At 41.1% G+C, this 25729-nt stretch overlaps 1 protein-coding gene and 1 long non-coding RNA gene across 6 annotated transcripts in view; one reads left to right on the top strand and one right to left on the bottom strand.

Moving 5' to 3' along the window:
* Nucleotides 1-25729, top strand: part of LOC138761905 (contactin-associated protein-like 5) — an 857011-nt gene that overhangs the window by 217061 nt on the left and 614221 nt on the right. For all 5 annotated transcript variants that reach the window (XM_069934856.1, XM_069934855.1, XM_069934854.1 and 2 more), the window contains exon 4: nucleotides 9404-9551. In XM_069934856.1, the coding sequence (XP_069790957.1) occupies nucleotides 9404-9551 (148 nt within the window). The remainder of the gene's footprint in view (nucleotides 1-9403; nucleotides 9552-25729) is intronic.
* LOC138761908 (uncharacterized) overlaps nucleotides 1-25729 on the bottom strand; it is a 230101-nt gene that overhangs the window by 78158 nt on the left and 126214 nt on the right. The gene's annotated exons all lie outside the window — the stretch shown is intronic.

The following is a 25729-nucleotide window of genomic DNA, read 5'->3' as shown; positions in this document are numbered from 1 at the left end:
CGTTCAACCACTAACACACCATCTGGCCCACACATGGAACAAGGTTGCCCACCCTGTATTAGAGCTTCAGTCTTTAAAGGATTTTTTAAAAAGTAATCAATAGACAAAGATCAATGTGAACAGTTGAGCCTCCAGGAAACATGAAATCTTACAAAGTATGAAAGATAACAATTTTAAACTATCTCAAAATCAATCATGCTTGAAAATTTTAATAGATAATTAAAATTCACATAATGTGTTTCCTCCTCCATCTTCTCTTGATGCCTTCAGTGCTTTTTTTTAAAAAAGACCTTACTTTTCATTCAATAATCAGATATATTCTTTTTCCATCTGCATTTCTATTGGAATACACATATATTGGATGATTTGATCATTGTATGTGCACGCCGTGAAATTGGAGAATAATGCTGCCTGCAGATAACTTAATCCAAATCCAACTTGATTGTGCTTAAAAGTGCAAGTATTTTAAAAACAAAAGCCCTGACCTGTTTAACAATTTGAACAAAAGTCAAAACATTATGGTTGCATAATGTCTATGTTAATAGGGTTCCAGTTCAGTAGATGGATTATTGATCAAAGGCCATTAGTTCATGTTTTTGTGGCAGTTGGTATGCTTTCATCATTATTAGTGATTATGAAATTAAAAGATTTTTATTTAAATTCAAACTTCTTTAATTTCTACTTGCTTTTCTTTCAAAATTTCTGCCTGGCCTGTTGAATGCTTCTGGTATTTTCTATTTTATTTCAGAATTTCACCATTTGCAATTTACTTTTTTCAAAATTTGGTGCTTCACTGTTTCTGTACTCTGTGTCACTTCAGGCACCGAGACCTTGTCCAGGGAAATAAGGATGACTTTGCCAGTGAAATCCACAACTGCCGACTGTAATGTAAAAGAACCAATATTTTGTGTATTCATTCCTCATAAACAATTCTCACCGTCAAAGTGACAGAAAGGGGATTGAGTTCAATAGTCAAGAGATCATGTTGCAACTCTACAAATCTCTGGAGAGACCACACTTAGAGTATTGAATTCATTTCTGATCACTTCATTACAGGAAGGATGTGGAAGCTGTGAGAGATTTACCAGGATGTTAAAAATACACAATGCTGGAGAAACTCAGTAGGTAAAACAATGGAATTGTATTGCAAAAGTAAAAATATATAACCGACGTTTCAAGTTTCATCAAGGTATAGAAAAATATCAGCAGGTGTCTGAGCAAAAGAGTTGGAGGGGAGATGTGGTCACAAAGATAGGGGGTGATAGGTGGAGAAGGGAGGGAGGGAGGGGACAGCAGCGATCAAGGGGAAGAGAGATGGCTAAGTGAAGAGAGGAAAACTTGAAAGGGGAAAGAGAAGAGCAGGTTACCAGAAACTGGAAAAGTCTATGTTAATGCCATCTGGCTAGAGAGTTCCTCCAATTTGTGGGTGGTCTCAGTGGGGCAGGACATGAAGCCATGGACAGGCATGTGAATGTGGGAGTGTGACACAGAACTGAAATGGTTTGCTACTGGGAGGTCCCTGTCACTGGTGTGGAAGGTGCTTAGCGAAGCGATTTCCCAATCTGCACTCAGTCTCTCCAATGCAGAGAAGGCCACAAAGGGAGCAGTGGATGCAGTAAATCAGCCCTGCAGTACACAAGTGAAGAATTGCTTCACTTGAAAGACCTATTTGGGGCCCTAGACTGTGGTGAGGGAGGAAGTGTGGGCACAAGTATGGCAACTCCTGTGGCCACAGGGGAAGGTGCCGTAAGGGCAATTGGTGGGGAGGGATGAGTGCACAAGGGAGTGGTCCCTATGGAAGGCAAAAAGGGGAAGAAAGGGTAAGATATGTCCGGTAGTGGGATCCTGTTGTAAGTGCCAGAAATTTCAGAGGATAATGTGCTGGATGCGGTGGCTGATGGGGTGGTAGGTGAGGATAAAGGGGATTAAATGTTTGTTGCATCTGAGGGCAGAGGGGGGTAAGGAAGATGAGTGGGAAATGGAGGAGATGAGAATGAGGGCTGAGTTTATGATGGTGGAGGGGAAACCACGTGTTTGGAAGAAGGCAGACATTTTGGAAGAACTGGACTGGAAGACCTCCTCTTGTGAACAGATGCAGCGGAGACAGAGAAATTGAGAAAAGGGATAGAATCCTTGCAAGGTACAGGGTCTGAGGATGTGTAGAGTCAAGGTATTTGTGGGAGTTAGTGTGACTGTTTTTATATTTAAAAAAAAAATGTCAGTGGAAAGCTTGTCTCCCATGACAGAGACAGAGAAATCCAGGAAGGGGAGTGTTATCGGAGATGGACCAGGTGAGTTTGAGATCCGGGTGGAAGTTGACCGCAAAGTGGATGAAGTTGACAAGTTAATCATGTGTGCATGAGGCAGCCCCGATGTAGTCATCGATATACCAGAGGAAGAGTTGAGGGATCTTGCCTCTGTAGGCTTACAGCATGGATTTCTCCACAAAGCCCACAAACAGGCAGGCATAGCTGGAGTACCCATGGCTACTCTTGATTTAGAGGAAGTGAGATGAGTTAAAGGACAAGTTGTTTAAAGTGAAGACAAGTCCTGCCAGGCAGAGGAGAGTGGTGGTAGAGGGTGACTGGTCGGGTCTTTGGTCCAGAAAGAAGCAAAGTGCTTTAGGACCTCCTGTATGGGGGATGGAAGTATAAAGGTATTGGATATCCATTGTGAAGATGAGGCAGTCCAATTTGGGGAATCTGAAGTAATTGAAGAGATGGAGGGCACATAGATGTAGGTGGAGATGGATTGGACAAGGGGAGATAGTCAATTAAACTAATTTGATGGGACAAGAGCAAGCAGAAACAATGGATCAAACTGGATGATTGGCTTTGTGTATCTTGATTGGAATGTAGAAACGAGAAGTGTGGGGATGGGAGACGATGAGGTTGGCGATCATGAGATGGAGGTGAACAGAGGTGATGAGGCTGGAGATAGTGTTGGAGATAGTGGCTTAATGTGCCATGGTGGGGTCTTGTGTGTGGTGTCTAAGATTGCTATCTCCACAAGATAGAGGCCAGTGCACCAGACCACAACAGCACCACTCTTATCTGGGTTTAATGGCAAGGTTGGAAATGTTGCGAAGAGAGTGGAGGGCAGAGCGTTCAGAGGAAGTAAGATTAGAGTTGGAGATGGGAGTGGTGAATTTGAATGGTTGATGTCTCAGTGGCAGTGAAAACATAATGCAAGAGAAACATGGCACGTCAAACAGTATCCTTTATATAGCTGAAAACTCACAATGGTGGAGAAGCTCAGCAGGTCAATGATTATTGTCTTTTACTTTTACCAGAATGTTGCCTGGATTAGAAAATATGTCTTATGAGGCAAGGTTAGCAGACTTGGGACTTTTCTCTTTGGAACAAAGCAAGGATGAGAGGAGACTTAATAGGGGTCTACAAGAATTTGAGAGGCATAAAAAATGTGGACTGCAAGGGCAGGAATAGCAAACACCAGGAACATATTTACAAAGTGATGGGAGGAAAGTTTAGGGGAGACATCAGGGGTAAAAAAAAATACAGAGATTTGTGGGAGCAGGGAATCCCTTGCCAGGGATAGTGGTGGAGGCTGAAACATTAGGGAAATGTAAGAGACTCTTTGGCAGGCACATAGATGAAAGTAAAATAGAGGGATACAAGATTGGAAGGGTTTATACATCAATCTATTTTTTAATTATTTATTGCATTTAGGGCAGTACAACATCGAGGGCCGGTGCACCTGCATTGTGCTGTCATGTTCTATGTTCAAGAAAACATGAAAAGAAATTGCCCAACATAGCCTTTTTTTTTTAATGCCCCCATTCCTTTCTATCTTTTTTCATTACCATTGAATATGTAGTGTTGTTAGACTACCCACTGCATGTGGGCCCCTCATTTCACTCAAACCAATTCTCAGGTGCAGAAAACAGTGAGCAAATAATATTTGAGAAACCTTAACAAAAGCAATCAATCTCTCTGTTCGTGAACTCTTCTCTGTGATAAATTTTCATAGATGATATCCATACTGATATTTTCTTCCTTGATGAAAACATGGTTACATTTCAGAAGTAAATTTTTGACTAAAGTATGTATGGATCATGTTGAGATTTTGACGGATGCTTCACAAATGCAGTGACAATTAAATCAGATCCTATAGCAAGTGAATCACTGCCTGTCTCCTGAAAGCCCTTCCACCATTTACAAGGTTCAAGGTTCCTTTTATTGTCATGTAATAATGCATAAAATGTATTTATACATGATTTACTTCATTTTGGCTGTCTTAAGGGAAACAATGAATTGCCATGAGTATTGTCTCTTGGCCTGAACAATAAGAGAAATAGGAGCAGAGTCCCTTCAGAGTCACTGTATCCATGGATTCACCTCCAGTGTGCCTCTGCATCTGCAGAGATTCCTTTTCAAACCATTGGCTGCCCATACTCCAGGTCCAACCTTCTGATATGATCAAGAAGCCTTCAACATCCAAGGTCCTTTGGGAGCCCTTCTTGCCTTCAGCACCCTCTTGAATCTCAATTTTGATGATTATAGCTTCAATGTTTAGGAAGTTTCGTACTATCCAGAAATAAAATGCAGCCCACTTGATCACATGCTATTTAACATTCTAAATATTTACTTCCTCCACCAATGGGGGACGTTTATGCACTGTGTCCCATCAACAAAATATACTGCAGTACCTCCTGAGCCTTGATCCTTACTACCAAAATGGATAAGAGAAGTAGGAAAATCACCATCCAAATTCCCTGAGGTAGATGTATATCATCATTTTCTAATTGTGATTACGTTCATTGTGGGAGTCCCTTCCAAGTGTCACCTGGAGGCATCGTGGTACATCTAAAAATTGTGATGCCTCACAGCTTTGGGTTCAATCCTGGCCTCTGATACAGTCTGTATGAAATTTTCATGTTCTTCTGTGAATGTCTGGGTTTCTTCCATGTTTATCCAGATTTCTTCACACATCCCAAGGTCAATTGCTATTTTGGTAAACTGGCCATTCCAAATAGTCCCTAGTGGAAAGCTAAGTGGTTAAATATGAAGAATAGATATGTGGAAAAAAAACAGATCATCGGGAAAACTAATGAAGGAATAAGAACAGCAATTTCCTGTGTCAACATCTCTGAGGATCTGTTCTGGGGACTCCACGTCAATGTTATCATGAAGAAGGATCACCAGTGGCTATACTTCGTGAGCAGTCACCAAAGGCTCTCAAATTTAAACAGGTGTACCATGGAGATTATTTTGTCTGGTTGCATCATTCTCTGGTACGGAGGTGCCAACGCCCAGGACACGAAAAAAAACTCCAGAGTTGTTCACTTGGCCAGAGACATTATGAACACCAGTCTTTTCTCCATCAACGACATCTACAAGAGATTATGACTTAAGACAACAGACTGTATCCTCAAGGAAATTTATCACCCAAGCCATGCCCTCTTCACGCTGCTACCATCGAGAAAAAAGGTACAAGAGCCTAAAGATGAACACCAGGACAGCTTCTTCCCCTCTGCCATCAGGTTTCTGAGTGGACAATGAACCTCAGACACAATTTCACTTTTTCCTCTTTTCTTACACTCTTTATTTATTTTGGTATTTAAGTTAGAGCAATGTCATGCGATGCTGCAGCATAACACAAATTTTCTGATTTGTTAATGATAATAAATTCTGATTCTGAGATGGACTCATTCAGCCAAATGGCTTCTTTCAATTCCATAAGATGGAACAAAAATCTCCCATTTTTGAAAGCAAGTAATCTTCTCTGACTATACTCAGAAACCTGAGGGATATTGAGATCAATTATGTGTGCTGTACTTTAGATTTGAACCATTTTGTCACTGACCAACACTTAACCTGTGGATCGCCGAGTCAGCTGAGGTTGACCTTGTATATCTTAGTACTCCTTCTATGTTAAAAGGGCTGTCAAATGAACTGAGCATCCATGATTATTTATCAAATGCTTCATTACTGAAATTTTGCACAGGTTATAACAACTGAGCAGAGGCAAAGCCAGAGTTTAAAAGGAAGCAATGGCATCATAATTGCTGATCATTTTCCACATAACTTTCAACATCTTGGGATTCCACTGTGCATATGGAAAAGTGGATATCCCAAAGATCCCAGCAGCAGTTGACTGCTGTTTACCAAATGTGCTCCGACACTCGTGTATCAGCATGGGAATGCAATGCTTCTTTCATTCCCCACTGTTTACACCAGGAATCCACATAATCATCCCACAGCAATAAGATCTGTCTCAGACAGAGCTTCTTACTCAGTTCAGTGGAGGGGAAAGACTTTAAGGCACTCTGTTAGGGATTAGCACATTTAAATTTGTTATATGTATTGTTTTACTTTGTTGTGTTTTAGAATTTTTCCTTTTATGTAATTTTTTAAGACATTTTATAATTGTTAATGCTCTTTCATTGTCCAAAACATACAGAAACATTCATTTTTTAACACTAATCCAGAAGCAAAAATCTGCAGATGGTAGAAATCTGAAATACATGCCACCTATGGCCAGGAAGCCGATATCTAAAGAACACCAGAGTTGATGTCTCAAATCAATAAGAGTAAATGCGCTGATGAATGATCTCAACCTGAAATGTTAACTTTGGTTCTCTCTCCCCGGAGATGCTATCTGATCCACTAAGTATTTCCAGCATGTTTTATTTTTGTTTTTTGGCTAAGAATGACCTTTCTCAATGCTCTTGCACATAATTGACTCAATTCAAATTAAGTTTCAAGTTCAAATTTAAGCTTGAAGTCACATGTATTGAAGTTTATTTTGTGTACTCTCTAGCACGTCAACCCATAAATAAGTACTGTGTATTAAACGGTCAGAGTTACAGAAAGAGATCTGTTTGAAGGGAGCATAGTTAACATTAATTTACTGATATGAATTTGTTCAGGAGTCTGATAGCAACCTATTTTCAGATCTTAATGGATTCACTTCATTTTGGATATTTCTGTGTCACAAGAAGATTCCCCAAAAAAAGGAAGAAAGGAAAATGTTCACTTATACAATACTATTTCCTCAAAGAAAAATGCATGTGACATCTCAGAGAAGTTCATAGCCAATGGAATACTTCTGAACGATAGTTACATCTAAAATGTAGGCAGTCAATTGGCACAAAGCCTACTTATATATAAAGGTAATAATAACCAAATAATTTATTTTAGGAATATTATATGATGGATGAATATTGACCAAAATGCCTTAGATAATTGATGATGATGAAGCTTTACTGTCATACACATGAGTACAATGTACAGATACATCAAAAATCTTATTTGCTACAACCAACAGAATGTAAGATAAAGCAGCTGCAATAGTATACATTAACTTAGCACAATATGCCAAGACAAAAAAATATAAAAATTATAAAAGGATAGTTAGGTGAAGATTCAGAGTTGCAGTTAATGAGGGGGGAAAAGGTAACATTTCAGTAATGCAGATAGATATTTTGGTGGTCCGCTAGTAGCTAATGGTTAGGGTTAGGGGAGTATGAAGAGCTCAAGAGCCTGACTGGGCAAAATGTTCTTGAGACTAGAGATGCTAAAGAGGCTTCTGTATCTCCTGCTCCTCTTCATAAATTCCCCAAAGGGAATTTGCTGCCTGTCTAACAGTACATTGAGACCAGGCTTTAACATCTCATGTGAAAACACAATGCTGAAGAAACTCAGTAAGTCAAATAGTGTACTTTATCTAGCAAAGATAAAGATATATAACCAATATTTCAGACATGAATGCTTCATCAAAGTATGAGCAAAATATAGACAGATGCCCAATCTCCCCACACCCTCTCTATCTACATTTTGCTCATACCTTGGTTATGTATTGTGACAGATAGTTATATTTTATGTATATAGAATGTTTTAAAGGAGATAAATTGTGGCAAGTGTTTTAGTGTAGGCCACATACAAACATTTCAAAACACATCTCATTTAAATTGCTGGAGCTCTGCTCAAGCCAGACAATCTGGGCTCCGAGTGCCTTTGCAAAACTTTGAAGAATGCCTATAAGGACTTCACAAGTTGGTCTTAATTGGACATGCTGTGGAGTAATGGATTATTGTTTTGGAAAGCAACGGATTTCATTCAGATGAATAAATTTGGAAGATTAGGTCCGGTGCCGCAGTCCATCTGAATGCAGTTTTCTGTTCTAGGAAGGTCATGTGGTTTTGCAAGCAGGGAGAGTCACACAGGCTTTTCTCAGAGAGAGAAAGAATTCAGTTCTACAGTTTAGCAGCAGTTGGCAAGCTTCTGGAAAATAAAAAACATTTTGAAGACGGGTTGTGAGTTCTTAGTTCAGCGTGTTTAAAGTCCTTGTGGTTTATACAAGAGGAGATGGCTGGCTGTATAATGTTTCACTTGAATTAAGGAAAACAGAAAGGAACTCTGTGGTGACCTGAAAGAAAAAGGTTATCATCTGGAAAAAACCTGATGGGGCAATTTCTTCAGCAAGAAACTGAAGTGGCTGGATACAAGGAATCAATTGTGGGTGTCCAACAAGCAACAAATGTCTCTCTGAAAAACCAACAAGAACCTTCCTGGGTAGTAACCATTTACCTTTCAAGCCCCCAAAGCCTGGTGAAATTCATAAATGTTAAATTCTGTGCACAATATAAGAATTAGCTGGATTACCTTGGAGGAGTGCGAAGTGAGATTGGACTTTTCTGAACTGAGACACACATTACATCCACCTGCACTTAGAATTAGAAGGGGGTTAAGTTTAATAGTAATGTTAAAGTTTGATCCTGCTTTCATGTTTAAAGATAATTAAACACGACTTTTGTTTAAGTAACCATTTGTCTTGGTGAATTTCTATTGCTGCTGGGTTTTGGGGTTGTCTGGGCCCTTAACAGTATTTTATCTTTGCTATATAAAATACACTGTTTGACTTGCTGAGTTTCTCCAACATTGTGTTTTGACTTTCATGTTTTAATTTAATTTCTCATGGAATGATGGTACCTCCTGTAGTGCAACACTCTTCAGCAACACATTGCTGGATCAATATAATATCTTGTGTGCATGCAACTCCAGAATTGGACTTCAAAAAAAGAAAGCGATGTTTGGATTTATATGTCACTTTCCCACTTTCAGAACATTACAAGATACTTTACAATCAGTAAAAGCTCTTTTAAAGCAGAGCCCTGAAGTAATGCAAGAAACTTTGCACAAAAACTACACAGAGCAAGTTCCCACAAACTATGATGTGATAATGACTGATTAATCCGTTTTTATTTTAAAAAAAAAATACAATCCATAACTCTGACTCAAAGTGTGTCACTCATTGGATCACAGCTGACTATAAATCCAATTTAAATATTGCAGTTAAATACAGATCTTCTCTCTAAAATTGGTTGCAGGCCATTATTGCTTCCATTCTGATTTGATTTTCTTTTTCTTTTCCTTGATAGGCTTTTGTAGGAAACTCCAACGCTGATGGTGTTGTGCGGCACAAATTGGAGCAGTCCATTAAAGCTAGACTCCTTCGCTTCGTTCCCCTTGAATGGAATCCACTTGGTAGGATAGGAATGAGAGTTGAAGTTTATGGATGCTCCTATAGTAAGTACAAGCTTATAAATAATTTTGTCCTTTTCAAGAATTGCTTTCATCTGAGACAGTTTGAACTGACAACTAAAGTGAGAAAAGCTGACATTTAATAGTTCAAACTGCACTGATTTGATGACAATTTTATTGAATGCCCATTAATGACTGAGTGTGATGTGATATATGTACTGATGCCCTGAAAGTCACTCTTGCTAAAGCTGGGCAGGTGCATGCAACAGACTACCAACAATTTAATTGGAGGTTTCATTTTTAATTTAGACATACAGCATGGTAACAGGCCCTTTTGTATAGCAGTCCGTTGTGGTGTGCGTCATTTATGATTTTTACACAGTCTTCATGGGATTTTACCATTATGAAGAGTCTCTGATATCCTGGCATTGGTCATTCACACTGGAACAATCAAAACTTCAAATCTCTGTTTCAGTCTGCCATTTTATACAGCATACTGGCATTCCATGAACAAAAAGGGCAGATCTGCGTCTAATGTTGTTCCCAAAAAATGGCTCAAAAATATTCCCCCGGTTTTCTATGCCAGTTTGAAATTAGGGTGATAATGGCCAGTATAGACAACAGTTTCCAGATTCCAATATATCCTAATTTCAAAATGTCACCTTCAAGGAAACATGGGGACAATATTCAAATTACTATCTTATTCATCCAATAAATCAAACTTTGTAGATGTAGCTTTATGTAGCTTTAATTGGTTGGTAAAACAGATAAACATTTTACATAACTTCACATTAAGATTTTCATAATGATGAGTAAACAAAGCATTTGGCTATATTAAAAGACATAATGATATTTAACTTCAAAGAGATATTCATCTTTTTTCAACATTTCTTCTTGTACAAGACTAATTCAAAGAAAATTATCTCAAGTTTATGACTCCTTCATGGTTCGTCAAGGAATGAGGTGGAAACTCTTAGTCTGCCTGAATATTATGACATATTATGTCATAGTCACTATGGTAACACTACAAAAATACTCCTTCTTAAAGAGAGAGACACAAAATTAACTAAAAATCAAAAACACAAGTTTTAACCTTTACAGTGAGTAATGCTGACAGTAATGATGTTGGTCCTTGCACTGATTATTGTATTGAAAAAGTGTCAGGTATGTGAGAGATGAGTCTGGACATAAGGGTTTGCTATCAAATGTTATTTTATTAAAAAGCATGGGGGAAAAAAAAACCACGCACACTATATAAAAGAGCAGGAGGAGAAAAAGCACACAATTTAATAAAACATCTTCGCTCAATTTATAAAGGATCATGGGAAAATACACAGACAATTTAATAAAACATACACAATGTATAAAAGACTGAGAAAATCTAATGCAACTATTAATTGAAAGTAGTGGATTTCAAACTTTTTATTTCCACATCCATACCACCTTAAGTAATCCCTTACTAATCACTGCTACTGTAATTGGGGGCTGGTGGTAGGCTGAATGTGGGAGAGCTGACCAGTCGAATTCAGACCGTTCAAAGACGACAAATCCGCAGACCAGCTTTCTCATAATCTACAAGACCTAGTGTCAAATCTTTGTGCTTTGTGATTGCCTCACAATCTGGAAAACCTCGTGTCAAATCTAAGGTTAAGGTTGGGGTTCAGATTAGTTTGTCAATATGTGGGCAACAGGATAAACATCCCTCTTGTGTTTACTGGTCTCCTCACTCAGAGGTTCTGTGTCACTATAAACTGCCACTTTTGGTTAGCCCATGCGTCCATTACCCCGTGTCTGTTTCTAGCACTTAGTGGGATCACTTGTGCATTTTGATATGTCCTGGGTTAAATTTGTTGTCTGAATAGTGGGTGACCTTATATTCAAACCTTAGGGTTAGGGTTAGATGTGGGATTTTGGATAGGTTTAGGGCTATGATCGAGGTTAAGGTTAGGCAAAGGGGTTCAGGTTAGGGTTTGTGTTAGGATTAGGCTATGGGCTATTATCATAACATAAGAATTAGGGTGTTTAGATGCTTTGGTGCTGTGCTGTCTGGTTCTAGGTTGGTGTCTCTTGATTCCCACGCTTAGTGGTCAGGGCTTTGATTTATAAGATTTTTTTTTTTTTTTTTTTCTTTTGATTTTGATTATATAATAAAAAACTTTTGTTCAACTGAGAATAATGTAAACATTGATAAAATTATTATAGAAGGGGAAGAGAAGGAAAAAGTTGTAAATGTTTTAAAATAAATTTTATAAATTTCTTGTATAAAAAAAAAAATTATAATTTCATCTTTTTTTCTCCTTTCGGTTTTTAAGGTTATGGTTTGATAGACCAATGTGCTCTGGATGTTTGAATTATGTTCTTATTTGGATTTGTTTTCTTTTCCTGTTATTTTAGTTATGTTGCACATTGTATAATTGTATTGTTCAATTGATTATAGTTTAAATGTTAATAAAATATTTTTTAAAAGAAAGGGTTAGAGTTAGGCTTAGTGGCTCACTGAAACAGAGTGGAGCCAGTGGACTGCTGGGACAGAGCGGGACAGCGGGCTGTGGGAGAAAGCAGGCAGTGGGCAGGTGGGATGGAGTGGGACAGCAGCTGTGGAGAGAGCAGGCAGCAGACCACTGGGATAGAGTGGGACAACGGACCACAAGCGGCCCTAAGAAAATTACAGTGCATAATACTCATCATGACCTGGGTTGGTTTGCACCACAGGCATTCTGGAAAAATGACAAGGGGTCTAGGCAATTATAAAAAGTCAGAATTGGAATGGCACTCCCGTTCTGGCTCTGCACTTTTTACACAGCACGCGTTCCTGAAAAAAAGAGAGACCAATTTCCTGGAATGCTGTGGCTGTGTGTGTAACAAAAAACAAAATAGGTAGAGTCATGGCATTAGTGGGAATGGTCTGACATATAGAGTGTAGGGGAGTTAATTACATTATCTCTCACACAGGAGAGTGGTTACAAAGGTCAGTGGTTTCTGTTGTTGAATTCATTGTGTGAAATGACGCATGCATGCTTGACTAAAGACTTCAGAGACAGACCAGCAGTAAGGTATTTTGGGAAAAATAACATTCTGATGCAATGCTTTTGACAAATAAAGCAGTTTCTATTGAAATTTGTTGATGTTAGGAAGAGTACACAGTTGGAAAGGCTTATCACCACCAAATAACCAGTTTTAAGTTTCCTTACAAACTGGTTAGAGTTCTACAAGTAAGAGTTCATAGGTAGATCAGAGTGTGCTCATTATCAAATCAGATTATGTCCATGTTTGATGGAGGAAACTGTTCAATACACGTTTGCTGGATTATCAACGCAAATTCTCTGGTACTCAGTTTTCTTTGTCCAAGTTGGTATCTTTGCATTGGAGTTCCCACACTTCAGAGCAACCAACTTTCTATAGGTATAGAGCATGGGAAGGAAGTCTTTTCTGAGCACTGAAGATAAATCCGAGGAGATTTGGCATGTCATCGAATATGCTATTGAACTTCTGCAAGTGTACTGAATAAATTATATGGACTGATTGCATCAGGGCCTGGTTTGGAAACTTGAGTGCACAGGAATGCAGAAGGCTGCAGAAAGAGGCAAACGTAACCAAGTCCACACAGGTCCTGACTTCTCATCCACTGAAGACACCTATGTGAAATGCTGCCTCAAAATGGCAACCAACATAATAAAGGACCCCCATCACCCAGTCACAATCTCATCTCACTGCTACCTTCACGCACCAGACACAGTAGACTAAGGTCTGGTATCTTTTGATTCAAGATGTTTTTTTTTCCAACAACGAAACATAAAGATAAAGGTTCCATTAGAGAGGAACTCAATAGGTCAAATGGGATCAAAAATGGCTCTAGCTTGAAACATCAATCATTCTTTAAATTTCACTAATGTTGATCGACTCATGGAGTTCCTTCTGCAGATTGTCTGAGCTTCAGATTCCAGCATTTGCAGTTTCCTGTGTGTTCCTATTGTCCAACAACTATCAGGTGATTGAACCTTAATCCCCACTTTACAATCCCCACCTTAATCATGCTGCTCTGGGACATCAAAACAACTGCTGGTATTGTTTAATATTATTTCTTGGAACTATGAATATTTATGTATCTTCCCTTTTATACTTGACATTTCTTTTTCTGTCTAATGACATTGTGGTCATTTTAATTTATGTTCTTGTTGTTGGTATATCTTATGTACCAGTGTGACTTAAACAAGAAAACATAATAGACCTCAGGAGGAACAGTATAGTTCTAGACCCATTATTCATCGATGGGGACTGTATGGGAAGGGTCACTGCTTTCAAGTTTCTGGGTATGCACTTTGCTGAAGATCTCTCTTGGACTACCAATACATTTCAAACTACAGGAGAAACTGCTGGTTTCCTTTTGTATCGCTGCTTCATTGAGAGTGCACTGGCCGACTGCATTCTGATGTGGTTTGCCAGCTGCTTGGCAACAAACAAGAGGAACCTTTAGAGGCTCATCAGTACGGCCCAAAAGATTATCGGCTGGGCACTGGCCTCTTTGAAGGAGTTAAACACTGCCTCACTCGAGCAGCAAAAATCCTAAAGGACCCTTCCCACCCTGGTCATCATCTGTTTGAACTGCTGCCCTCCGATAGATGTTTTAGGTCCATTAAATCATGGACAAACAGACTTAAAAACAGTTTTTACCCCAGAGCCATATGTGAACTGAATACTGTCAAACATTGAATATTGTATTGTTTTATTGTGCTGTAGTTTTTATATTATTTGATGTATGTGTGCACTGTCAGGATATGCTCTCAATTTCAATTTCATTGTATTTGTGCAATGACAATAAAGGTTATCTATTATCTATCTATTATTCCTGCTAGCATTAGCTTCTCATATTAATATATTCACAAGACACCAGGGATTTGCATTGTGCAATGTGTATTCATGAACAATAGTGACTTTAAGCTCCTTGATGTTGCATGGAAGAAGCCTGCAGCAAAATGAAATACAGAGTATGTTTTTTTTGCTTACTATTAATGGAATGATGTAGCTCTTCTGTTTGCATCTTTGATTCGGTAAGTTAGGACTATCCTCAAGCTCTCGCCTTCAGTAATTAATTAATGTAACTGGAGGCTGTGTCTTGTAGTCTGCAACATGCCTGAGGTTAAAGTGAATGCATACGACCTCTTCTTCAGCACTTCTCTACTGATTATATCCCCTGTGTATGTAACAAGAGAAACATTTCAGAATTGCAACACTTGAATTATTAGGCCCTTTCAAATCGCCTTTTAAAATGGGGTTAACCAGGCAGTTTACTTGGTTGAAGCCTTGGGTACAAGGCTATTTGAAAGGGCCAACTGGACAAGCTTGGTCAAAATCCACCCGGACCCAGAACTACCTAGGAGGTGGTCGAGGAACCCAGTAAAACTTACCCAGACGTCCTCCTCTGTCGATTTCAATTGGGAAATGGCACACCTGGTTACTGTGGTGACATCAGTGCTTGTGTGGGTGCATCACAGGGACACCCCTGGCTGGCTCAATCCAGGAATATGTCATAGTGCTTCCTTGATGTGCCACTCTCGCGAACGGGGTGGGGGGGCTTCCACGATCGGGGGGGCTTTTAGGGAGGGAGGGCGTGCTACAATTGAGGGGGGTGCTGTGATGTACCACAGCTATGAATGGGTGGGTGGGGGGGGGGTTGTTGCTGCGACATGCTTCTCTGGTTCATGGTGACGGGAGTGTGGGCGCAATGGCCATCTTCCTTGCCTATAATCCCTTACACTGCTGGAAACAATCTGGCACTGGCAGAAGTGAATGCAGCTCAGAACATAAGAAGTTGCCTCCCCTCCATTGATTCCCAGGAAATGCAGTCAACATAGGAAAGGGTGGCACGGTTGGTGGAGCAGTTAGCACAACTCCTTTATAGTGCCAGTGACAGGTACCGGGTTTCGAATCCCACGCAGTCTGTAAGGAGTTTGTATGTTCTCCCCATGTCTGCATGAGTATTCCCTGGGGGCTCTGGTTTCCTCTGACCATTCAAAACATACCTTGCATTTACATTATTTAGGTGTTAATTGGGCAGCATGTGCACAGAAGAGATTTGATTGCCTCATTTTTTTTGGCCAGAAATACTTTTATGGCATTTTGTGAATGTAATAACAATTATTTCTGTGCAGTTTATTTTTTTGCCTATTACAGTACTTGATGTTGTTTTAATATCTGATGCCTCTTGGGAAGGTTAGCATTTACAATCGTTATGCAATGTTAATTCACAACAAACCTTTTTAAGAACTCTTGGAAAGATTATCGCTTGATGGTTTAATGCATTCCTTAAATTGTGAATGGAGCTCAGACCATCACACAACACGCCCCACCCCCACCCCCTCCTCTTTTGTCTTTATCTATATGTCCTGCTGCCTTAGCAAAACAGCCAATATGTTGAAAGACCCATCCCAACCTGGCCACACTCTCGTCTCTACCTTCACTTTGGGAAGAAGATTGATGAGTGTGAGATTATGCACCACCAGATTCAACTTATTTCCTCTGTTATCAGACTTATGAATGAACCTTACACCAGTAAGATATGTTGCTTTAGCTTTGAAAAAAATATCCATCTTTCTGCAACTGTGCTGAACTAAGGATGGGTGACCAGATGTCCGCAAAACAACTTTGTTCATGCTGTAAAGGTGAAAGTAAACTTGAACTGAATTTTAAAAGCTGACTTTCTGAAAAAAAAATTGAAGTATTTTACAAAGGTAGATATTTCAGATTTTTTTCTGGAAGTAACAAAACTAAACATCTGTAATGGATTTGTGTTCATCTTTAGTAATAAAATATATATTTCTCTGTAAGATAGTTCGTTGGCTGGATACAGGGCCACACACAGGTCACAGCACATTTCCAGATACACCATTGCACTAAAAGAGGGAGTTCATTTATGGAGTTGACACATTTGGAAAAAGAACCATGAGGGTGAAGTAGCTTCTTAATTGAAAACTCAAGAATTATGCATGGTTCTTTAAAGCATTTTTGTGTACATTCAGCATTATGCTGGCAGCTATTTCAAAACTCAAGTACCATTGAAATAGCCTGTGTAGACTTTACAGAGTCTTATAACCACTTCAACACAGAGGAGGAGGAAGTTTGTGGATGTGAAGTGACAAATGTGTTTTGGGCAGAAAAGAAACCGAAACAGTAGTGATGTCAGGTCACATGATTTCAGAGAAACATAAATGAGGAGAGAGACATTTTGAAACTATTTGGAAGAAATTGACCCTCTTGTGAAAGATGGGTAAAATAGTTTTCTCTGGAGAGAGAAACTTCACTTTCTCTTTGAATAAGGAGGACAGTTTTGAGATTGGAGATACAGTAACCAGAAAAGATATTACGTGTTACTTCTGGAAAAGGGAATGCAAAACAAGTGGCTGTAAAGTAAGTCAGACCACTTTCTTTCTTGATTAAGAAAGAAATCAGTGGAAAACAGACTCCATAAACTCATAGGCAAGATAAGAGGGAGTATGTGAAATCACTGAGGAAGAAATATCTCTCTGAAAGATAACTCATCAAAAGACTCATCAGTTTAAAGAAATCTGAAGACAATATTTAAAAGTGCTTCATAATTACTTCTGAATTGTGATTTAAAAATCTTTAAGCAACATACAATGTTTGATACTGAAGTTTAAAATTGACTTTTTAGACTCCATATTAAACTGTAATGTTTTGAATTTTAACACGCATATCTACATTTGCGCATAGTGGGAATTAACTTAGAGTTATTAATAGTTTGGTAAATTTTCCATTGTGGATCTTTTGTTACTTTGTAACAACATCCCATATCTGATTCAGACTCAGCTGGTTTTTATGATTGAATTGCATTTTTTCTCAGTATCAGTAGCTCAGAAAAGGTAAACCACTCAGGTTTTGGATTATTGATCCCTGGCTAGTGAAATCCTTGTCATGCAATGGAGCTGCATTGCGATGATGATCAGATTGATTCAAAGAGCTGATAGAGATGCCTGTGATCAACCAACACGTGAGTGAGACTTGAACTTCAGTTGTGGGAGAGATTTTATACAGAGAATGAGAATATTGTTAAACAATTGATTCACTAAGCAATAATAAGTTATCAAGTCTAGGTATTTTTGAATTTTTTTTAAAATAAAGTGAGCTGAAGTTTTCTTTAAAAAAAAAATAAATGAAGGCTGTGATGGAACTGTCAATTCCATTGTGTGGAAAATTCATCGTACACCACTGAAGAACAAATTAGTTCTCAGCATACAATTGTCTAGTCCGCATGGGTGAGGGCCTGTTCCATGCTATGCAACTCCTCTGGTCTTCAAATAAACTGAAATCACTCTCATTACAAATGGGATTAAGTGATGACTGGAAACAAGATGTAGGAAGAATTAAGCAGGTCCAGCAGCATCTGTGGATTAATATTTTGGGCCGGGAGCCTGCTTCAGGACTGAGAGTGCAGAGAGAAGATTGCCTGTATATAAAATGGAGTGGGATGGAGGTTTGAAGGGATAGATTAAAGCTGAAGGATGATGACTAATTGAAACATAGAAATGCTGGATGAACACAGCCGGTCTCACAGCATCCTTAGAAGGTAAAGATATATTACTGAAGTTTCAGGTCTGAGCCCTTCTTCAAGGTTCCTCAAGGTTCAGGCCCAAATCATTTGTAATTTATCTTTATGTCCTATGGACACTGCAAGATTGGCTGAGTTCCTCCAGCATTTCTGTATTTTGTCTACAATCGCAGCATCTGCAGACTTTTGTGTTTTACTTCAGGTGATGGGTAGAAGCAGGTAACAAAAAAAAATGGGGAAGTGGAGGAGGGAAGGGGAAAGGATAGAGATAAGAGTCTGAAGGGTGATTAGTGCAAAGAGATAAGGGAGGAATAATGGAACCATGCAGAGAGGAGGTGGAATGGGTGATGCCTGATCAATGAACCAAAAGATTGAAGTACTGGAACTGAAGGTTTTTATTTGCTAGAGATGGACCGCATCTCTTACATTGCTGGCTCACAATGACCTGGACATGAACTGGGAGCAGTGTTGTGGTATGACGGCCTTCATGGGGAATAAAGGGGTGGAGTCATGAGCCGGCCAGTGAGAGCAAGGTCGAACATACAAGGTCAAGGTATTTACATACACAAGTGGTTTCATCACATTCACCCTCTCTTTTTAAAAAAAGAAGTCCCGGTGGGAGTGTGTTGCAGTCAGGCACCCTCATAAGTTCTGTCTGTCCGGCGGCCTCCTTTGTTGTTGCGACCGTCATACCTCTGGTTATGTGGTGGCCCCCATTGGCTGTGGCTGCTCCTTTTCAGTTTGTCTAGCCGGGATGCTTGGCTGAGCTGGGGGGGTTGGTGCGTGCGTTCCGGCTGGTGGGTTGGCCAAGGAGGTGTGGGTGTGCACCTGACTGTTGGCTGAAGGAAGAGGTCCAGATGTTTCTGCGCATGCCAGATCCTGGATGGATACTGTGTCCTCGTGTCTGTTGGGGAATTCCATGTAGGCAAACTGTGGGTTGGTGTGGAACAGCTGGGCCCTCTCCACTTGTGGGTCCTTGCATGTTTCTGGAGTAGTACTGGCCCAGGGGACATCAGCATGGTAATTCTTGACCCTGATTTCCTGGGGAATGTAGAGTCTCTCAGTAGGTATCTCATTGGTGGCCATGCACACGAGGGACCAGATAGCGTGGAGGGCTTCTAGGAGGACTTCCTGCCAGTGGGGGACAGGAAGACCTTTGGACTTTAAGTACTGCCTTCCAGACTGTGCCATTCTCCCGCTCCATCTGGCCATTCCCTTTGGGGTTATAGCTGGTGGTACAGCTAGAGGCAATGCTCTTGGACAAGAGGATTTGGTGCAGCTCGTCGCTCATGAAGGATGAACCTCTGTCACTGTGGACATAGCAGGGGTATCCAAAAATGGTGAACAGATTGTTCAGAGCTTTTATGACAGTGGCTGTGTTCATTTTTAGGCAGGGGATGGTGACAGGGAACTGCGAGTACTCATTGATGATGGTGATGAAGTGCATTGTGGTTAATGGAGGGTAGAGGTTCTTTGAAGTCCATAGTTAAGTATTAAAAGGGTTGAGTGGCCTTGACAGGTGTGATCTGTCAGGCTGCACTCTGCACAGACCCGGCAATTTTTGGTCAGTGTCCTGACATCAATGGAATAGGGGAGATTATGTGCCTTGATCAAATAGAAAATAAAAGGGTGATCCCGAGGTGGCAGAGGCGTCGTACAGTGACTGCAGTTGGTCCATCTGTGCGCTGGCTCATTTCCCCTGAGTCAGGGCATCAGGAGGCTCATTGAGCTTATCAGGCTGGTACAGTTTGTCTTAATTGTAGGTGGAGAGCTCAATTCTTCACCTCAGGATTTTGTTTTTGACTTTAGCCCGCTGCTAGTTGTTAAACATGAAGGCAGCTGCCTGTTGGTCAGTCAGCAGGGTAAAATGCTTACTGGTGAGATATTGCCTCTGTTGCCGTGCCGCTTCAACGATGGTCTGAGCCTCTTTTTCGATGGAGGAGTGCCTGATCTCGAGGCACCGGAGGGTGCGAGAAGAAATGCTATGGGCCTGTCTGCCTGGTTGAGTGTGGCGGCCAGGGCAAAGTCTCAATTGTTTCTGTTCGAGTGGTCTTTGCTTCGAGTAGTCGGCACGGGGCCCGCTACACAGGCGTCTCTCATCAGTAGCTGTGCATAGTTGTATTTGGGTAGCACAGGCTTGTGGGCTGGAAAGGCCTGTTACTTTGATAAGATCCAAACTCCCGAGTTGTGTCATGTGTTACTTAGTACCATGTTTTAATAACAGATAAATATTCATTACTTAGTTAATGTGTAGGCCTTGTCAGATTTTACATAGTCCAGATTTGGACAGAGCTGACTGATTTTGGGCCCAACCAATATCAAGCTTCATAGCTGAAAAAAAGGTAAGTAATTCAGATGAAGCTTGCTGACGGAAAGAACTAGATTTTAGCATTTGAAACTTGATTAAGTTTCACACTTTGTGTTGTATTCCATTGAATATACAGATCTGGGACTTTTGACTGACAGATTGCTCTTCAGATTAGCCACACATGGAGCCCAAAGAAAAATAATATTTTGTAAGGTTTAGGATTCTACAGGCTGGAAAAAAGTACTTTGGCCCAATGTTCAGAACTCGCATCCAACTTGTGCCATATTCTCTACCAGCTCGTTCGAATTACCCACTGCTCTTTGTGAAGAAAGTGGCTTTCACCTTAAATCTATGCTTTACTTTCCCTACTCTGGGATACACTTATGAGCGCGTCGTGGCATCACTGCCTGTCCAGTGGCACGCAACACAGAAGCAGCACTGTCCCTTGGGCAATGCATGTTGCCAACTGCGGGCTTCTCCTCAGCGAAGCCATCTTGTGCTGGACGACTAGGGTGGTGATTTGGCCCATCTAGCCATGTGGTCACTCAGCTTGCTGCACCATCCCCCCTGGAATTGCTACCACCCTTTAAGAAATTTACCATACTGTCTCTGTGCGGGTGGCCTCTGTGGGATCTGGGGTGGTCTGATCTGAGTCCAGATGTGGTGCCTTGAGGCGGTCAATGGTAAACCTGCCCTGCTGCCTGCCAATATCTAAGGTGAAAATGACACCGCTGTGCTACAATATTTTGGATGGGCCTTCATAGGGGCATTGCAGGGGTTTTCCTTGCTGTCCTCTCTGAACGAAAATGAATTTGGTGGACTGCAGGTTCACCAGGACGTGGTAGGGTGGAGAGCTGTGTCGGGAAGGTGGCGGATATTTCTGTCTACCCATTTGTACCCTCAATTGCTGGAGGATGTCTAGAGCACTGGGTTGTGGGCCGTGAGGGTTGAAGTGAATATTCCCTGTGATGGTAAGTGGGGTATTGTACACCATCTCAGGTGACGATGCTGATAGGTACTCCTTTGATGCTGTGTGAATTCTTAACAGCACCCATGGGTGTTCGTCCATCCAATTAAGGCCTTGTAGTTGAGTTTTCAGGGCTGTTTTCATGTGATGGTGGAAATTTGCGATAAGGCTGTTTGTCTAAAAATGGTAGGCCATGGTGTGGTGTAACTGGCTGCCGCAGAACTTGGCTAGGTTGGACCAGAGCGAGGCTGTGAACTGGGCTCCTACATCTGAGGTGATGTGGATCAGGACTCTAAAGCGTGCGTTTCAAGTGGACAAGAAAGTTCTGTGCAAGTATCTGTGTTGCTTGTAGGCAGGGGTATCACTTCCGGCCAACGGGTGAAATTGTCGATTACTGTGAATAAATACCACATACCTTGGCTCACAGGGAGCAAGCCAGCAATGTCCACGTACACATGGTTACAACGGCGCTGTGCAGGGTGGAAATTCTGGAGCAGGGCCTTGATATGTCTGTGCACTTTGGTGCGTTGGCAGTTCAAAGGGTTACATCGAGGTGGAGGCCATGCCACGCAAACGTGTCAGGTAGCAGGTGGACCATGAACCTTATTGAAGGATGTGACAGACCATGAATTTGGTCAAATGCATGCCATTGCCAGGTCATGGGTAGGATGGGTCTGTGGACGTGTCACACACTAAAATTGGACTTCCCTGTGAAGGACCGAAATCTCTAACCTTCAGGCTGGTGTTGGCAGTCCGGTAGGCCTGGATGTCCGCATCCTCTGCTTAGTCTTTCGTTAGCTAAGCAACATCGAGGTAGCAGCGATGGCCGGTCTGGACAGTGCGTTGGCCACCATGTTGGATTTGCCTGCGATGTGGCGAATGTCCGCTGTATACTTGGAAATGTTGGAAAGGTGTCGTTATTGCCTCGCCGACCACAGGTCTGAGACCTTGCTGAGTGTATGGGTGAGTGTATGGTCTGTGTAGGCGACGAAAATTCATTCTTCTAACATGTACCAGAAATGACATACTGCCAGGTGCAGGGCCAACAGTTTGTGGTTGAACGCTCTGTATTTGAGTTCTGGTGTCCGGAGATGTTTGCTGAAGAAAGGCAGGGTGTGCCACTGTTCATCAACCCACGGCTCCAGCATCACGCCGACCACTCTGTCCAATGCGTCTGTTGCAAGGGCCAGGGGATGAATGAGTTTAGATGGGCTGAAGATGTGGTTTCTGCTTGTGCCACTTAGGTTGCCTGGAAAGTTTCAAGAGTTTCAAGTGTCCACTGGAGTGCTTTGTTGCCAAGTTTGATGAGGCCGAATAAGAGTTGCATGATGGTAGCCGCTCCCAGGAGGAAATAATGATAGAAGTTCACCATCCCTCGGAGTTCTTGTAAGCCATTGATTGTGCTCGGCCTGGGAAAATGTTAGATGGCTTCCACCTTATCTGGCAGCAGTGTGGCCCCCTCTCAGGTGATATGGTGTCCCAAGAAATCAATAGTTTCTAAGCCAAACTGACACTTGGCCGGGTTGACCACGAGTCCGAACTCCTGCAACCTATCAAGAAGGCGAATCAGTTGTGTCCTGTGTGTGCTGGTGTCAGGGCTGGCGATGGAAATGTCATTCAGGTAGACGAAGATGGAATGAAGGTCTTCTCTTTCTGGTGAGCATGAGTATGCAGGATAATCCCTGAATACCAGTTGTTCCAGAGGAGCAAATAGGCCTTCTCTTTCTGGTGAGCATGAGTGTGCAGGAGCCAAGAGCTGTGAATATGGGTAGCGGGCTGAATGGAATATATTTGGTATGTCACCTGCATCCCTCAACACCTTCTGCACATTTGCTTTTCTCACTGTACCTTGGTAAATGTGACAACCACCTTGAACTGAATTTAACACACCAGGTGCAGTAATGGAGTTCTGGTAGGGCTGCAATAGAATGGTGTTCAGGTGGTCATTTGAATCCCGGTAAAGCATCCTACACTCCTTTCCCCTCATGATGAAACATATCAATCACCTACCAGTCCTGTAAACATTTTCAAAACACACACAGAGTGCCTTCCATCATGTTTGGGACAGTGGGTTTGAATCCACCGTTGTCCATTCTCCCCACGTTTGCATTATTTTCCAGTTTCAAAAGTATTCGTGACTTGTAGGTTAATTGGGGTATTTGGGTGCTATGAGCTCATGGACTGGAAGGGCCTGTTATCATGCTGTGTGCCTAAATTATTTAAATTGTTAAAAAGTTACAGAAGCCACAAAGAGTTGGAGTATTTCTCAAGGAGAGCAGAGTAGATGTAACTGAACCAATGGTATTTACAATGATATTGACAGTATGTGAATGGAAACCATATAACCGTTTACAGCACGGAAACGGGCCATGTCGGCCCTTCAAGTCCATACCGGTTCACTTGAACAACTCCACTAGCTCCTCTGCAAACTCCTGAGGAAGTAGAGGCTCTCTCAGGTCGCTACATCCTGAGATTTTCCAGGTCCTCATAGATTCCAGATCATGTTTATTCCTCCTTGCTGTGAAATTCTGCTGCACTATTAATTGCAGAGAGCAAATTAAATTCAGCCCACCCAAGTTTTTATAATTATTGATGTTTAATGCAAGTGGAAAAGCTCTGATCAATTCAGAAGGGGTTCTAAAAATACTAAGATATTGGAATATTCATCTGCTCTTCTAGTTGAAGTGACTTGCTGCGGATGTATGTGATACTTGACTCGCTGGAATTTAAATTGTAACTTCAAATGAAGAGGAAAATATTTCATGGCGCGACAACATTAGCATCCATCTGAATGTTTACCTGCTCTAAAACTGGGATGATGGCATATTGTGGTTGTGCTTCGTTTAATAATACTGTTCCTGTCAAACAGCTGTCTGCAATTGAAGTAACAATCCACTGGACCCAGAGAGTTTTTAACCTCAGTGCTAAATTTTCTGCAGTCTCAATTAAATAAGGAAGACTCTGAACAGTCAGAATCTTCCCTGGCTTGTGGGCAAGAGTGTTTGGTTTAGGGTCAAGATTAGTTTGAGGTTAGGGTTAGCGGAAGGGTTGTGTTTGAGATTGAGATTAGAGTTGCACCTGAGAAGTTCCAAGAAATCCTTGATGGATCTGTTGGATAAAATGGCGACAAAGTTCAGAGGCAGGCTGAATTGTAAAATTCACCTTGACCTCCTTGGGCAGTTATCGTCATCTGTTGTGTAGTTGTCAGAGATACAAAGACTTGTACATTAAATAGGGAATCCCCAATTTATGTGGGTAACAGAAAATGTTTACCCATTTTGACCCCTTTTTCAAATATATTTTTACCAAGGTGGACACCTATTCAATTCCGACAAGGTCCTGAGCCTGAGCTTGCTGTGACACAATATTTGTCCCATTGCCCTCTAATAGGGACATTTGGCAGCCCCAAATGAGCTTGGTCAGCTGTCCAACGATCTCCGAAATAAGCTTACATGAGTGGGATCCTCCATACATGGTGATAATCATCCATGCCATGACCAACAACCTCATTAAGTCCCATCCAAAAACATGTTGACTATTGGCTCAGCCAAAAACTCTTTCCAGTGGATGTCAGATTCCTTGGCATCCAGACTGCACCAAGAAAAAAAAATATTTTTTAGTGATTGTTTTGGACATTTTAGTCAGAAAATGGGGACCCAAGTTTAAAAGAGCATAGATATACAGGCTGATATGAAGATCATTATTATTGTGTGCACTTTTTAATTTTAAGTAAGATCCCTGTCTCCACCCAGGACTAATCTTCTTTAGGACCTCTATAACAGAAATGATTAGAAGAATAGTAATCAAAAAGCAAAGAACTGTTGGTGCCGTGGCAGCTGATGTGTCCTTGATCTGAATTATTACTTCTGCTTCTCTCCCCATGGATGCTGACTGTCCTGCATGCTCTGATTTTAAGTATGCCACTAACTCGCTGCCCAATTCTTATCTGCCTGACAAGAGAGTGGACGTGGTGTGGGGCAGGAACAAAGGTCAAAAGGACATCAGGGTTAGGCAAATATGACATGCTGGCAATACTCAGCAAGTCAGGCAGCATCTGTCGAGTAATAAACGGTGTCGATGTGTTGGGTCAGTGCCCTTGCACCAGTGCCAAGGTAAGTTAGGTAGTTCCAGTAAAAGGGAAGTGTGAATGGCTGAGATGGGGTGGAGATTGAAAGTGACTTTGTCTCAGACGATAGAAGTCCAAGTTGAGACCAGACGATTCATTGAATCTGATTTGTTTGGAAGAGTTGCAAAAAGAGAGGGCAGAAATGAAGAAATTTAATATTGGAATTGTGAAGTACAAAACACTACAGTTCCTGGAAATCTGAAACAAAAGAAAATGCACAAAATGCCCAATAAATCAGAAAACAAATGTGGACATTGGA

Source organism: Narcine bancroftii, chromosome 4, assembly GCF_036971445.1.
Source record: "Narcine bancroftii isolate sNarBan1 chromosome 4, sNarBan1.hap1, whole genome shotgun sequence".
Classification (NCBI taxonomy): domain Eukaryota; kingdom Metazoa; phylum Chordata; class Chondrichthyes; order Torpediniformes; family Narcinidae; genus Narcine; species Narcine bancroftii.
Note: the sequence above shows the minus strand (reverse complement) of the source record. Positions and strands in the feature narration are given on the sequence as shown.